Raw genomic sequence first — 14,619 nt, forward strand, 5'->3', positions numbered from 1 at the left:
TACTGTTAAGTTCAAGTAGATGATGAACAAACTTATCACACACTACTGTGGAAACTACATCAAGCTAAGCCTTGTCACTTTTAAAAAAATTCTTTAAAGTAGCCACCAGAACCAATATTAACATCTCCTCCCACCCCTGAATACAGGTATTCCACTAGAAGTCTTAATTGTTTCTGGAAATAGACAAAATCTTTAACAATACAGAGGATAAAAAAAAAAATTGAGACCCACCTTTCCTCTTGCAGAATACCATTACAATGCAATACAGAATGCCATTTATCAGAACCATATAGCAGAGTTCCTGAAGTGACTGAAGAATACTCACTGGAAGCTAATTAATATATTCCCTTTTAATATTCAGTACTGAAGAGTCTTGCAGAGAAACATAATGCAGTTCAGGAAAATAAGTTATCTTCCACAGTAAGTGCCCCTATGAAGAACATAGTCTACACTCAGTATCATGCTCGCAGTGCTTAATCTAGTATCTGGATTGCTGAAGGAAAGCATGGTATGCAAGATTTGATATTAGAGACACAAAGGGCTGAAAAAGCTCATCTGTAAGTAATTTAAATAATTTATATATTCAAGAAATTAAACCTAGTTGCTGTTTGAACTCAGGAATGCTCATAGATATATTTGTGCTTCAAAAAAAAGCTGTATAAAAAGATTTTTTTGCTTGATAAGGTTTTACACCAACTCCAAAAATCTTAACTTCCCACCATCATTAGAAAAAATGCATTTAGTGAAGAAAGGAAACAGAAACTTTCTATTCTCATAAGCTTTTGCTAATTCATAGCTTTGAGCTTAACCCTACTGAATTTAGACTTTGGCATCATTCACAAATACCTCTCACTCTTTTTAAAGTACTTTATTTTAAAAATAATTTTAATTCATTAGACCATACTTTGTAAGTTACCAACAGGACGGACCTGAACTCAAGCATCAGACATTTGTTGTACTTTCAAGTTTTGTAACAACATGACTTTTCAAAATAAAATTGTACATTTAGATTCACAGTTTAATTTGTTCAAATTTAATAACATTTAAAACCACTAGAATTTGAATTGAAAGGGATACACATTAAGCATACAAATAGTGAAAAAGGTCATAACCCCAAAATGCACTTGAAAATGGAATGCAGTTAATCAGTCAGACTGTAGTTTCATAATTTCACATTTAACCTAGTTAGCACCTTAGTGAACTCTACCACTGAATGTGAGAAATATAGTGCACGTAGTGTGACAACTCAACAGGTACTGTACCATTTCATAATGAGATTGTGTTTTCTTGACCATTATGTACCATATTTTTGAAAACTGGTAATATTTTAGAAGTCTTCTAAAATGTGTAAATGAACAATGGCTACAGTTAAAGTCTAAACAAAGAAATACTTTATCTCTACTTTTTGTAAGTTGATATTTTTAAAAGCAATCATTTATAAAGATTGCATCAACATCAGTTAGCAGAGGAAGATCAAACTTTATTGAAACTGCTTGCATACAAAATATATTGCACTATAACCAAACAAATGTCAACATAAAATCCAATCTGTTGTAGCTAATATGTACAGAGAATATTGCCCAAGAGCAGTTACATTACAAGGTCAGTCTACCTTGGTTAATTATCTACAGTATTTTAAACCAAACAGCTTACAGATGATGTGTGCAAGGTACCAATTTCTGTTTTCAAATACTATACATTCCCAAAATAAATAACTAGAAATCAACATTAATGTTTGGCAATACTTTTTAAGACATTTTTATATTTGTTAAATCATGTGCAGTTCGTTGCCATTTTTAGTATGCTCACCTGTATGCAAGGAAAAAAAAGAATGAAAAAAAGCAAAGAAACAAAACTCACAAAATACAGAGGCAAGGTCAAGTTTGTACAATTCTGTACATGAACAGTGGCTCTCCTTCTGCAGTAATCTGAATAAAAATGGATTAAAATGAAGGTCCTTATACAGTTTTGCCCAGTAAGTTTAATGTGTTATCAGAAACAAAAGAAAGCACAGCTCCTCCCGCCACTTCCCACCCTTCCCTGGTGTACAACTATAATTTGAATCAAAATCTGACACACCTTCAAATTGGCTCATAATTCAGACCTTGTACCTCAAAGTTGAATTTTTGTTCTACCTCCCATAGCTCCAACTACCTTATCTGTACTTTCCAGGGCATTACACATGGTCATTTTCCTCCTACCTCTCCTGAGATAGCCCCCCGAATTGAAATAAGCAATTCAAAACTTTTTGGGAGGATGAAAAACGTCAGCGCTTTAAACTGGTCATCTGGCCAAATAGCAGGCACACATTACTAACTTGTGAACACGTTACACTTGTTCCCTCAGTAACAATGAGTTTTTAAATTTTCCTCAATGGAAAGGTTTTTTTTATTTTTTTTTTTTTAAAAAAAAGCTTCTGTACTGCCTACAAAGAAAAAAATTACACCCCTTTTTCAATAACACTATTTGCCAAATCTTCAGTGCAAAATAAATTTCCTATTCTTATAACTGCCTAACTCAATGTTTATGTAAGGAAAAAATTATGGAAAGCATGCACTTGTCTATAAAGTACTAACGTCTGACAAGGATTGCTACATATATTTTACATTTAGTGTTACCAACTCATCTTCCCTGATTTCTGCATCCAAATATAATATTCCTACCTGCCAAGATATAAAAAAGGCACAGATCATACAACTTTTTTGCTAATGAAAATGACAACTGTTACATCACACATATTTCAGGGTCCACTAAAATATTGAAAAAGGTGGACCAGAATGTGAACTGACACAGGACATAAAACGACATAGCATTTCATGAAGAACTTGTAAGTTAGATTGAAAACAGAAGCCAATCTGATTACTGCAAACACTATTTATTCTGAAAATTGAAATTGAGCAGTGAATTTGACCCGATGTGTTAAAATGGTACAACTGAACAGAAAGTTTACCAATGCACAGCTCAGTATTTTTAAAACAAACAAAAATAATCTCTCATTGTTTGAACTGCAATATGTACTTGAAAGCGATTTTCAGAAATTCAGGTATTTTTATGCAAATATTTGAGTAACTTCTTATTCTGAAAACAACTGCATACTGTTGATGTTAAAAAAGGCTAACAGAGAACATATGTTCATTTCATGCCCTGCGCCATCTTGCCTACTATTTGTCTTTGGCCTAACAAGTTTCTCTAACATGGAATAGGAATTACTGAAACAGTATAGGAAATATGACTTTAGAATTATGCAGTTTAGGGTACTCCGTTCACCAGCGGCTGTTGACCATCTGCGCTGTCCGTTTTCTCTTTCTTCTGATTACGTTCTTTACCCGTGCGCAGCCGACTACCTTCATTGGAGGTATTCTGTAATGTTTTAGTGTGGACACTCCTTTCATTATTGCAGTCAATTCTGATCTGGAACAAGTCAGAGTTATATAAAGCATTCTCTTCCTTTCATCCACCCCTTACATATTTGCTACCTTAGCGGCCTGGGAGGAACACTAGTTACTAAACAGTCTTATGGCTTTGTTAAACGTACTCTGCTGAAATGGAGAGTGTGTGAATTCTTTTCTGTTCAAAAAATGTCACATACTTGTGACTTAAAAACAATCTCCCCTGTCTACCTAGCCTTTGAAGCAAAAAAAATTTTTTTCCAGTGTGTTTGTGCAAGAGAAGGCTGAAGAACCAAGAGCAGATGAAACTCAAACATCATTTCACTTTCAATAATTCAACTTTCTACCTGTTTTTACAAGTATTTTAAAAAAACCCAACAAAATAAAAAACCAACAACAAAAAAACCCCTCACAACCAACCAAACATAGAAAAGCTGAAAAGCTGCCATGAGATGATACGAATACTCAAAAAAAAAAAACCCTACTCAGCCACATTTTGAATTTGAAAAAAAAGTTTAATTTAATCCACCAAAAATACTTCTGCAGCCTTTTTAAGTGGTCATAAAAAAATTCAAAAGATGTATCTTGATAGCAAAATTTTTATGCTTGTAAAGGGGGTAAACCCTTATTCCTCAAAATGTTACAAAATTTTTACAACTTGATCAGTCAAGTTTCAAAGATATGCAAATACTTATTTTCATATAGAATATCATCTTATCCAAACCTCAGAGCAACAGGAAAAAAAACAAAAAAGCAAACAAAACCAACAACAACCAAAAAAAAAACCCCCACCCAACCAAAAACAAAAAAAACAACCCCACAACTTGCTAGTAAATACCTTAATTTCTTTTTCAGCACCACAATTATCCGCTGTCTACTTCAAACTGTGTAAGTTAATTACTGATTAAATATAAAAGTTGTGTGGCCATAAAAAATTTTTTTGTCATGGCAAATGTTTGCATTTGAGATGCACATTCACGTACTACACCTTCAAGTTCAGCACTCCCACTTGGAAAACTAAGCATTTGGTCACTTGTTCCATTTTTTATCCCCTGCTTTCTTAAACAGGCTTTCTAAAACCAAACCAAGAGTCATCTCATTCTCCCACTGGAACCATGACTCCCGGTAACACTGTGCAGAAGGCAGCAGCTTGCAGCTGCTAATTATTTCTTCCACCCAACATAACTCATCCTATATGGTAAGAGATGGTAGAAGGTTTGCATGTTATCATTTGAAGCAAGAACAGTTTTCATGTGGGGAAATTTAACATATATATCTATAAAATAGCCTGGATAACTTTACGCAGGAAAATGTATTTGAAAAAACTGTAGAAATATCTTAAATGGCTATAAAATATTTAAGATTATAAAATATTTCAATATATGACTTGAGTTTCTCGATGTGCATTTTAAACTTACTTTCCAGATTGCATAGCCTTCAATTGCAAATGTTTCATTTAGTAGTGAAGGTAGTTTCTGAAGTTTAATCTTTCTTACTCTGAAGATTCTGGCTACAACACACTCTCTCTTTATATAAAGCGTTAAGGATTCTCTTCCCTCAGGTATATAGGCGACAGACAACAATACACAACGCAGCAAGAAAGAAAAGCTAAAAACAAAAACCTAGTAAGAACAAAGACTGAAATCAAGCCAGTTAGTAAATCCTTGGGACTTGTGCTCAGAGTTCCAACCAAACAGAGAGCTAAACTAACATTAAGAAGTTGCATCTTAACACAATTTGATATATTGAGATTCCTGTGTATGTTATAAAATGACACCGAGCTCTTGTAGATCTAATTAGGGAATTAGGGAGTAAGGAGCCACAAGGCTACCGTGTCGCTTGCAGCTTTGAAGACTCTAAAGTCAGTATATGATAGAGCAATTTTAAACAGCGCAGACTTTCAGTAAGAGAAAAATTACCTCAAGAGATCCATCTGCTGTTCTCCCTTTTGCATCTCTTGAGTTACGCTGACGGTTATCTGTTCGTGACTGTTCATCATTTCCTGTAAGAAGAATTAACAGCCCTATATAATCCTCTTGCATGACAACCAAACACAAGATGATGGGAATATGGACAGCTCAATAACTAAGATTATAAAATGTTTTTCTATATCCATTGACAAACTAGAACTTGATTGCTTGAAGTTCACGTGTGATGGCACAGCCCACAAACTGGAGTCAAGCTGCACATTAAGAAAGCAAATGATTGAGAAGGCTATCCCAATTTATTTGTAGAGGGAAGAGAGGCTTTATATATTCCACAGGGATGGAATGCCTCCTCAGCAATTCTGCAGATGACACCAAACTGTGGGAGGTGGTTTGATACACTGGAGGTCAGGGCTGCTAATCACAGGGACCTCAACAAGCTGAAGGAATGGGCTGACAGAAAATTCATTAGCTTTAAAGTTGAATCTTAAGTCCCACAGCTTCAACAGGATAACCCCATGCAACAGCACAAGCTGTGGACTGACTGTGTATGCCACAGCTCCACACAATAGGAGCTGTCCTGGTGAACAACTCGACTAAGACATGGGTGTGCTCTTGCAACAGTGAGAGCTGACTGAATAATGGGTTGTGTTAGTAGGAATGCAGGCAGCAGGTCAAAAGAAGCGATTATTGCCCTCCGCTCAACATTCAACACCTGAAACAAAATACTCAATTTAAGAGATTAACATAGTGGAGAGAAGAGACAAAGTGAGTTTACTAAAGGATTCCAACACCGACCTCTTTCTCAAAATGAAGTCTACATTTACCTTTGAATCCTCCACGTCCCCTCCCTCCTTGCCCTCTTCCACCACCTCCACGTCTTCGTCCATCTCCTCTACGAAGGTAGTTGTCTCGCTCCTCTTCTGCTGGGGCTGCTGACCAATCGCTAAGTTCATCTCTGTGATCAGATTCTGTTTCAGAAGCATTTGATGCTTCAGAATTAGTTCCTATCAAGAGGATAAAAAAATCCAAACATGCCAGTGTAGTGTAGCATGAAAAAATTATAGTAGAACGAAAAAAAGTATGTACTTAAGTTTTCCTTTTTTTGCGTATTAATGAATCGTTCACGGATTTTTTTGCCTCCCAACCTCTATAATATTCATAATACAGAAATGTGTATAAAATACATTACTACTACAAAAAGTCAAGACAGACATAAAAGTGTGTTTAAGGTTAAATAAGTGTGCCACACATTTATAGTTACTTAGTGTCATCAGACTATCAGTATCTTGCATCTACTACACAAATGTAATCAGTCTAATACAAACTAAGAAGTCTAATAGATAAGACTTCCTTTCAGATTTCTAAAACTGAAAGTTCTGAACATAACCTGTCCTGTTTCTCCTCACCACCACAACTCTGCTATGACAAAAAAAAATTCCATCATGAAACAGCCTGTAACACACACTACAAAAGGAGAGACCCAAGTTAGAATACTAGAAATCTACCAAATCCAAAATAAATGTCCATTACAATTCTTCCAGTTAATGGATCACCTTCATTGGTAAAAAGCTGGTTCTTTTCCCCAATTCTTCCCCCTTGTAGCCCTATTTTTAGCCAGGTGAGCTCACATCATCTAAAATTAATAAAAAGGCTTCAGCACAAAAACATTAAATTTTGTATTATGTAGAACATCAGCTAAGACTGTCTTATCAAGCTCATACTACGGGCCTTTCAGTCAGGACAAACACAATCTGACCTATGTTATGGATAATAAAGTAATATATTGCTCTGTAGAAACACAACAAAAATCCTAATGAAAATTATTCATTAATGAATTTTACACGGTTTTAAAGAGGAACACTATATTTTGGTGACTATGCTCTTCTGGTAAAAACGTAAAAGTTGAATTTAATAAGATGAAAATAGCTTTTCTGCAAATTTAACTACACAGTACTTTCACTTATAAATGTTTGTATTAAGTTAGCCTCTTAACAGGCTCAAATGAAAACCAAAGCTTTATTATTAGAAATTGTTCAAAATATAGATAAAACAACAATCCTTGCCCTGAAGAGTTCATGATGTAGAAGACATAAGCATGCTGTAAGAGACAGAAACTGCATGGAATTAAGTTTAGATTACATACAAGCACTACATTTTACTTCAGAATCTTTTCTACAGCATAAAGATCTATATAATCTTCAGATATTAATACTCAACTGAATTCCTGTTTTAACAGCTCTGTTCTCAAGTCCATTCCTTTTCAAGAAATCAAGACCAATAGGTCACTCCTAAAACTGAAAGTGTACTTCTCGTTACCTACCTGAAGCATAGCCTGGACCACGTCTGCTATGCCCTCTGTTTCTGTAAGGTCGACTACCGCGTCCAAGTCCTGGACCATCATCAGTCATGTACCCTTTTTCCTTATCTGTACGGTTCGGTGGTGGCCTAGAAGTAGCTCCAATCTGTCGAAGCTGCTCATCAATTTGCAATCTTTCCAAACGCAGCTGGTCCACTTCCTACACAAACACAAGCATAGCAAGTCATACGTAACCACCATTTAATCATCTGAATGCACAGACATGCAATTCTCAGAAGGAAAGAGCACTTAAATATTGTAACTAATAATCTATTTAATACTGAAATAGTAACTCAGCTTTGAGAATAATGTGTTTACCAAAAAAGTTTCAAATGTTCAAATCCGTTACCAATACAATTCTCCCTGTGGCACAGTTGGCAAGTTTACGTTTGTTTAAAATAGATGTATCAAGAGAAAGCACTCAGATCAACTATTTACAGGAGACACAATTAACTATACTTCAGTATTAAATTTGAGAACTCTACCTTAAGGAAGTTAAACATTCTCTAAACAGAGAAATTAATATTCCTTTATTTTTGAACACAGTAATAGCATCCATTTATAGCATTCCAACAATGGCGTAATTTAAACTTTTCAGATTCCAACACAAGTTTCTTACACTGCTGCATGTGACAAATATCAGTTATAAAATGATTATGATGTAATAGTACTGTTTCATAAAAAGGGCTAGAAGGTACTCTGCTGTTAAATTCTACTTAATTATAATGGGGAAGAAAGTACTTCTGTCAACGTGAGATGTCATCTAGCTAAAATCAGAAATTTGCAACCACCTTTTTTTAAGGGAAAAAAAAATGAGGGAGAAAGCTAGTTATGGAAGTTTGTGTGATATTGGAAAGGACCTCTTGGAGATGACCTAGGACTTTGACAAGATCCCTCGGCACTTAGGGAGGCATCCCATCAGGTCCTCCCAATTTGTATATCTCCAGATGCTCCCTAACTCAATCTTTAGGAAGTGTCAGTCTTCATTGCTCCAGACTATCCCACTGGTTTTAGGGGCCTGGCATTTCTTAGGACAAATCTTATCAATAAAAAAAACTAAAGTCAAGATGACGTTCAGTACCTCTTGTTAGCCTGCATTTTCTGTAGTATTCCTTTTGCTGCCAATATACCTGTAAGAAGTCCTTATCCCTTGCCACATTGAACTCCAGATGGACTTTGGCTTTCCCAAACTCATCCCTGCACACTCAGATTGTGTCCTTATATTCCTCCTGGGTCACCTGTCCACTGGCCTTACTTCCATCCCTCTGTAAGCTTCCTTTTTACATCTGAATTTTGCTAAAAGCTCCTTGTTCATCTATGCAGGCCTCCTGTTAATTTTGTATGTCTGACTGCCTATCAGTATGAACTACTCTTGAGCTCGGAGAAGGTAATTTTTTAAATATCGGCCTGCTCTCCTGGACCCGTTTTCTTTCCAGGAACGCATCCCATGGGATTCTTCCAGGCAGAACCCTGAACAGAACAAAGTACGTTCTCCTGAAGTCTCTGACCCTGGTAATTCTTCTTCCTCTCAGAATCCTGAACCTTCATTATGTAGCAGTCACTCCAGACAAGTCTGCTTTCCTCTTTCAGAGAGACATTCTCTACTTTGAGTCAATATAGTACATTTGATGTTGATGCCTTATTGTGTATCCTTTACAAAAAGTTTCCTTATTAAAATTTGCCCGGAAGCATAGAAGCACAGAAAATCTTGAAGAACAAATCAGTTCCACTTCTTGTCAGTGAACTGGAGGCTATTATTCTGAAACTGAACCATAAGACAACAGCCACCAAGATGATGTTTTGTGTGTATGTTAAATGGGATGATAAGGCTGAGATCAAAACATCCAGGATAAGAATCTATCCCCTAGTTGTTATATAGACTGATGAACACTGTTGTATGTGCCATTCTGTTCAGAAAGGTTAGGACAGTACTAAGAGACAGTGATCCTAACTGACAACGAAGAATCTAAAAATACTGCTAGGCTATTAAGCAATTTCCACATGTCAGTACCCATTTAAGTAGACTCACATGCAAATACCCATCTAAGGTGGCCAAAGATGTAAAACCAGAAATATCTTCTGAAATTCTGAAGAAAACTCCTTCACCCTATCCTTCAGATAAATTATTCTTTTAATAAAGCATCACTTTTACAAGAAGTCTTTTTAGACTGAAAACCTGTTACAACACAAATTTTTCATCAGCCTTTGGGCCTGAAGAGATTTTGATCATCTTATTGTTACCATCTTAAGTATTGACAGCAAAATTTCAGTGGTCAAGAAGCGTAATTTTCCTCACCTTTAAATAATTAAGATGATAATCCAGAAGAACAGTTGCATTAGTGATGCTATCCTTTGTTCCCACAAACACAAATGGTACCATTCCCTAAAACACAGTAACAGTAATCCTATGGTTACTCATTAGGCATCAGATATTGAAGAGAAACAAACATATTACTGTAAAACTTGAAATCAAGTAAACATATTACTGTAAAACTTGAAATCAACATGGATAAGTATAATATAAAAATGAGACAATAGCATATTTAAATTTTGATGTTGACTAGGTCATGCAGATTAATTCCCTCTATGCAACGAGATTTTTCTTAGTAAGGAAGTTTAGATTGTAGGCAACAAAATGCCAAGTTATTTTTCTGAACAAGTAAAAACAGAAGAGTAAATTCAAAGCACTTCATGTTTTCTCCCTTCAAAATTAATACTGCCTTTGTTGCTTACATGTCTACTCTCTTTCACACCAGGTACTTTTAGGCTACACATCAATAAAGAAACCTCTGATCTTTTAAAAAAGTAAATCAATTTAACACTGTGCCATAAACCAAAACTTGATCCTTCTTAAAGCACTCTCAATTTGTTAAAGGCAAACAAAAACACATTAAAGAAATAAAATTACTATTTCAAGTAACAATTGCTAACTTACATTTCTTTTACCTTGGAAGCATTTTGTTTAAGCAATTGAACAAGTAGCTAAAAAATGTAAAGCTCAAAATTCTAATGCCTGAAATTATGACACTTGGAGATACAATATCTAAAGACTTAAGCAGCCAAAATAGGTTAAGAAATCTACCTCAAAGGGCCCTCCTGAGTGCTGAAACCAACTAAACTTTAGCAGATAAGAGGATAATTTTCCACACCAGAACTCCTGACACTAAAATAGGTCTATGCAGAACTTCAGCAGTGTGACTGCAGCCCACGCAGACCCGGTGCACTAGCTTTACACTACCTGACTCTGGTACCAGCTGCAGCCTTACCATGACAGTATAAGCTTCACTGTGGACTGCGGAAGTCAAACTGAAAGTCTCAAACACTCAGCAGCTGAATCCTATGCCATTGCAGACCCAGAACTTGGCTACAATTAATTTTTGTTCGGATATCTCAACATGACTTCTAAAGGGACCTTTGATTTTCACTGTACACACACCCTTTACAAGACTGCACTCCAAATGAAAGGGTTTTTTTTGCAAAAGAGATTTGAGACACAAATGTCTTAAAAAGTAATACACGCACAGTATGCTGAGGTTCCCTAACAGTGCCAACAGTGTCAAGTCTATAATTTGTCTCTGCTTTTTTTTTTTTTCTTCTTTTACATACAAACAACTTTTGTTAGATTCTACACATTTGCATTAAATAACAAGGAACAAAAATTACACAATCCTCCTAAGAATGCTCAACACGTTATAACACTAACTTTCATGAGCATTAGAAATCCTTTAGCCATAGGCATTACTGACTGAAATGTTTTATTACCTAGGGTATTTTAAGTTTCATAAATATTTAATACAACCTGATGAAGAACAACGAAATTTCTACTAAACTGGCATGAACTAGCACACAGTATCTATTATTTAAAGATCACAAGACAATTGACTTAAAAAGGCATTTAAGGAAACAGCTTGTTGTTGCTTTTAGCAGTGGAATTTAGGTATAGCAATGCCAACTATTAAGGATATGAGCTGGTAACCATGTCAAGAAATTTTAGCCATATAAAAGTATTAAAGTGCTTATTTACTGAACCTTATTTCTATCTTCAAAAGTACCAATCTTCAACTTAGTATCAGTTGTGAATATTGAGCAGACCTTAGGTGCATAAGTATTTTAGAGATAAAAATAATACATACCCCTATTACAAATAGTACCTGTCCCATTTTTAAAAGATGAAAAGCCTAAAGGTCCTGTCATAAAATTACAGGAGCTATTATACTGCACCTGAAATTTATGGGCAGCATTCTAACATCTCAGCATAAGAAAAAGAATCCAATGACGTATTAAAATTTAAAACTGAAAAAATGTTCTTTACAAAAAGAATGGCTGTAATATCCAAGTTCACACATGGGAAGATTAATGCACATTTATTTCAAATGTGAAATACAATTAAACTTGCAAGAACTCTTATCTGCCAAGATGTGATCTCAGGTTTCTGTGTTGCTCCTGGTATGACACAACTAACACTTGAAGCAGTGTAAGCAATGCCAGTGTTAGCACTGCCATTAACAGGTAGAACACAGAAGTATGAATGCAGAGCTTGGCAGGTAAAGAAAGCTTTCAAGTTAGTCTTTAAAAGCTGCATTTTGGATTGAAGAACATCAACCTAGGTTTTTCAAGCCAGAAGAAAAAAAAGAAAACTTGGCATACTAATTGAAGCCCTGACTACTTGCTCTTTTACCCTTTTATTATTCTGTAGGCCGACATTAAAAATGTTCAAAGTTTTAGCCTGCAGCAGTAACAACACCCTCTTGCTTATTAAGCTGGCTGAAGAATTATGCTGCAAGAATTTATCATTAGAAATGACGTATGACATAGCATTGAATCCTTTACACCTAAACATTGACTATACCTTTTCAGATAAATGTAACATTACTAAAGTAGCAAAAAACCCCTTACTTAATTGTTTAACCATCATTTACAGAAAGATGAAAACTGCATTGTGGGTCCTCAGTAATAGTTTTACAGTGATAATACAATAGATGAAATAAATATTCAAACAGCAACATAAGAGTTCCAGAAATCTATTTCCTATCTTATTCAAAGTAGCAAAGGTTCCTTACCTGGTACTTAATTAGATTTCCAAGTAAATTAGAGATAGTTCAGTTTTCTTTAAGCACATTTCAAATTGCAGGGAATCTTTTCACATTGAGATGTTAAAAGCTTCATGCCTGAAGCTTTCCTTGCAATGTTGCGACTTTTCCCCTCAACACAGCCCCACATAAAAGCACCTCAAATTACAAAGTTCAAGACTTCATTAAGGCCCTTTACAAGGCTGATTGCCTGCCTTCCTGCGCAAATCTGGAGTTTCACATTGTTCATGCTTGCTTTTTCTTTGGGTGACAATTTACAGGCTACTGTGAATTTAGGTATTATTAAAAAAAAAAAAAAAAAGAAGACATTTCTACATAAAGAACGAGCTTTTTGTTATGATGTAAGAAATTACTAATAAAAATTTAAACCAGCTAAAACCCTAAGAGATCAAACTCAAAGCAAATTAATGAATGAAAACAGTAAGTTTCACATATACTGATTTACAGCTTAGCCAGTGCTGGGAAACAGGGTCACTGCTTCTAACAGGAATACAATTAAATCTCTAAGAAGGTGCATCACCAGAAAAAATCTAACAAAGTATTTTTTCAACCACAGATAAACCAAATTTGTTAAAAAATGCCCCTCAGTATTTAAAGGGAATTACAATGCCATCAGAAAAACACATATTAATCAAAACTTTCTTTTACCACTAAGAAGATAGAAGGAAAAATTTATTTTATCTCTGGGTAGAATATAACCACCAATTAACACATACAGGAATCACATTAATTGAAAACATACCTCTTCCTGTGGAATATTTTTATCATTTTCAGCCTCAATTCTCACTCTTACAACACCAGATTTGTCCACTATCTCCTGAATCAGTTTTCCATTTTTTCCTATTACTTTTCCTACAGAAAGAACATACAGAACATTCCACCTTTAGGGTTTTCCCCAAACCTGAGAGTATTACTATAATTAAACAGTATTTAGTACCAGTGCAAGAACTTGTCAAAGATGACTTAATACTCCACAACAAAGATTTAGTTAATGAGACATAAACTAAGATGTCTAAGTAAGCTTGGGGTGTTAACTTTGGTAATATTCCAAAACAACCACTGCACCATACAGGAAGAGAGGTACTTTATTATGAAAGTTTGTTACTGAGTATAGTTTCCTTCTTTTTCAAAGCTCCTATAAGAGAAAAAATGAAATTAAATCACAAATGCCTTTGTATAAAATTATTTGAAATTGTACATCTCAATTATAGAGATACTCAGTATCTTGCATGCATATTTGGCTTTACTTCAGTAGGTTTAAAAAAAACTTCAGTGATTTTACAAATAAACATTGCTGGTTGCATTAAAAAAAAAAAAAAAACAAAACAAAACAAAAGACAAGAACAAAATCCTTTTATAATATCCTAATATTTGCTGTAACTACCTTCTGGGCAGAGAACAAAGCAAAACTCTAGGTTTGTTTACAGAAATTTTAGTTTAAGTTTTCTGATACTACTGAAGATACTGTTTGAGCCAGATGTAAAAGTGTCTTCTCTGAAACTAAGCTTTTTTAAAGACACTTGCTACTAGTTTAGAATACCTTAAGAAGTCAAAGATAAAAATGGAAATAAATTATACTCTAATGCCAGTAATGCATACATATATCTTAGGAACTAAACATTCTGATTTGAGACTATGCAGATGAAAACTTCAGTTCTCTCCAACCTCAGCAAAATAACTTGCTGTCTGAAAACTAACAGGAAAAACTGAGCTGCTTGGGAGGTAATAAGGAAAGAAGGCCATATCCTTCAATCATAGCATTAAATAACAGCTTAAAAGAGTAATGTAAAAGATGTTTTCTGCATACAACAAAGTGGGGGGTTTTTTTGTTTGTTTGGTTTTTTTTTGTTGTTGTT

The 14,619-nt window shown here is 34.9% G+C and overlaps 1 protein-coding gene across 3 annotated transcripts in view; it reads right to left on the bottom strand.

Moving 5' to 3' along the window:
- Positions 1–1,459: 1,459 nt before the first annotated feature.
- FMR1 (FMRP translational regulator 1) overlaps positions 1,460–14,619 on the bottom strand; it is a 32,971-nt gene continuing 19,811 nt past the window's right edge. The window contains exons 10-15 of one of the 3 annotated variants that reach the window (XM_042807215.1): positions 13,506–13,615; positions 9,970–10,056; positions 7,638–7,833; positions 6,142–6,321; positions 5,309–5,391; positions 1,460–3,360 (exon numbers count right to left, since the gene is read on the bottom strand). In XM_042807215.1, the coding sequence (XP_042663149.1) occupies positions 3,250–3,360; positions 5,309–5,391; positions 6,142–6,321; positions 7,638–7,833; positions 9,970–10,056; positions 13,506–13,615 (767 nt within the window). In that variant the 3' untranslated portion in view covers positions 1,460–3,249. Of the gene's footprint in view, positions 3,412–5,308; positions 5,392–6,141; positions 6,322–7,637; positions 7,834–9,969; positions 10,057–13,505; positions 13,616–14,619 lie in introns of all 3 variants that reach the window. The other 2 variants (XM_042807216.1, XM_042807214.1) reach the window with 2 other exon arrangements.

The sequence above is a fragment of the Tyto alba genome, unplaced genomic scaffold (genome assembly GCF_018691265.1).
Source record: "Tyto alba isolate M040663 unplaced genomic scaffold, T.alba_DEE_v4.0 Super-Scaffold_5, whole genome shotgun sequence".
In the NCBI taxonomy this organism is placed as follows: Eukaryota; Metazoa; Chordata; class Aves; order Strigiformes; family Tytonidae; genus Tyto; species Tyto alba.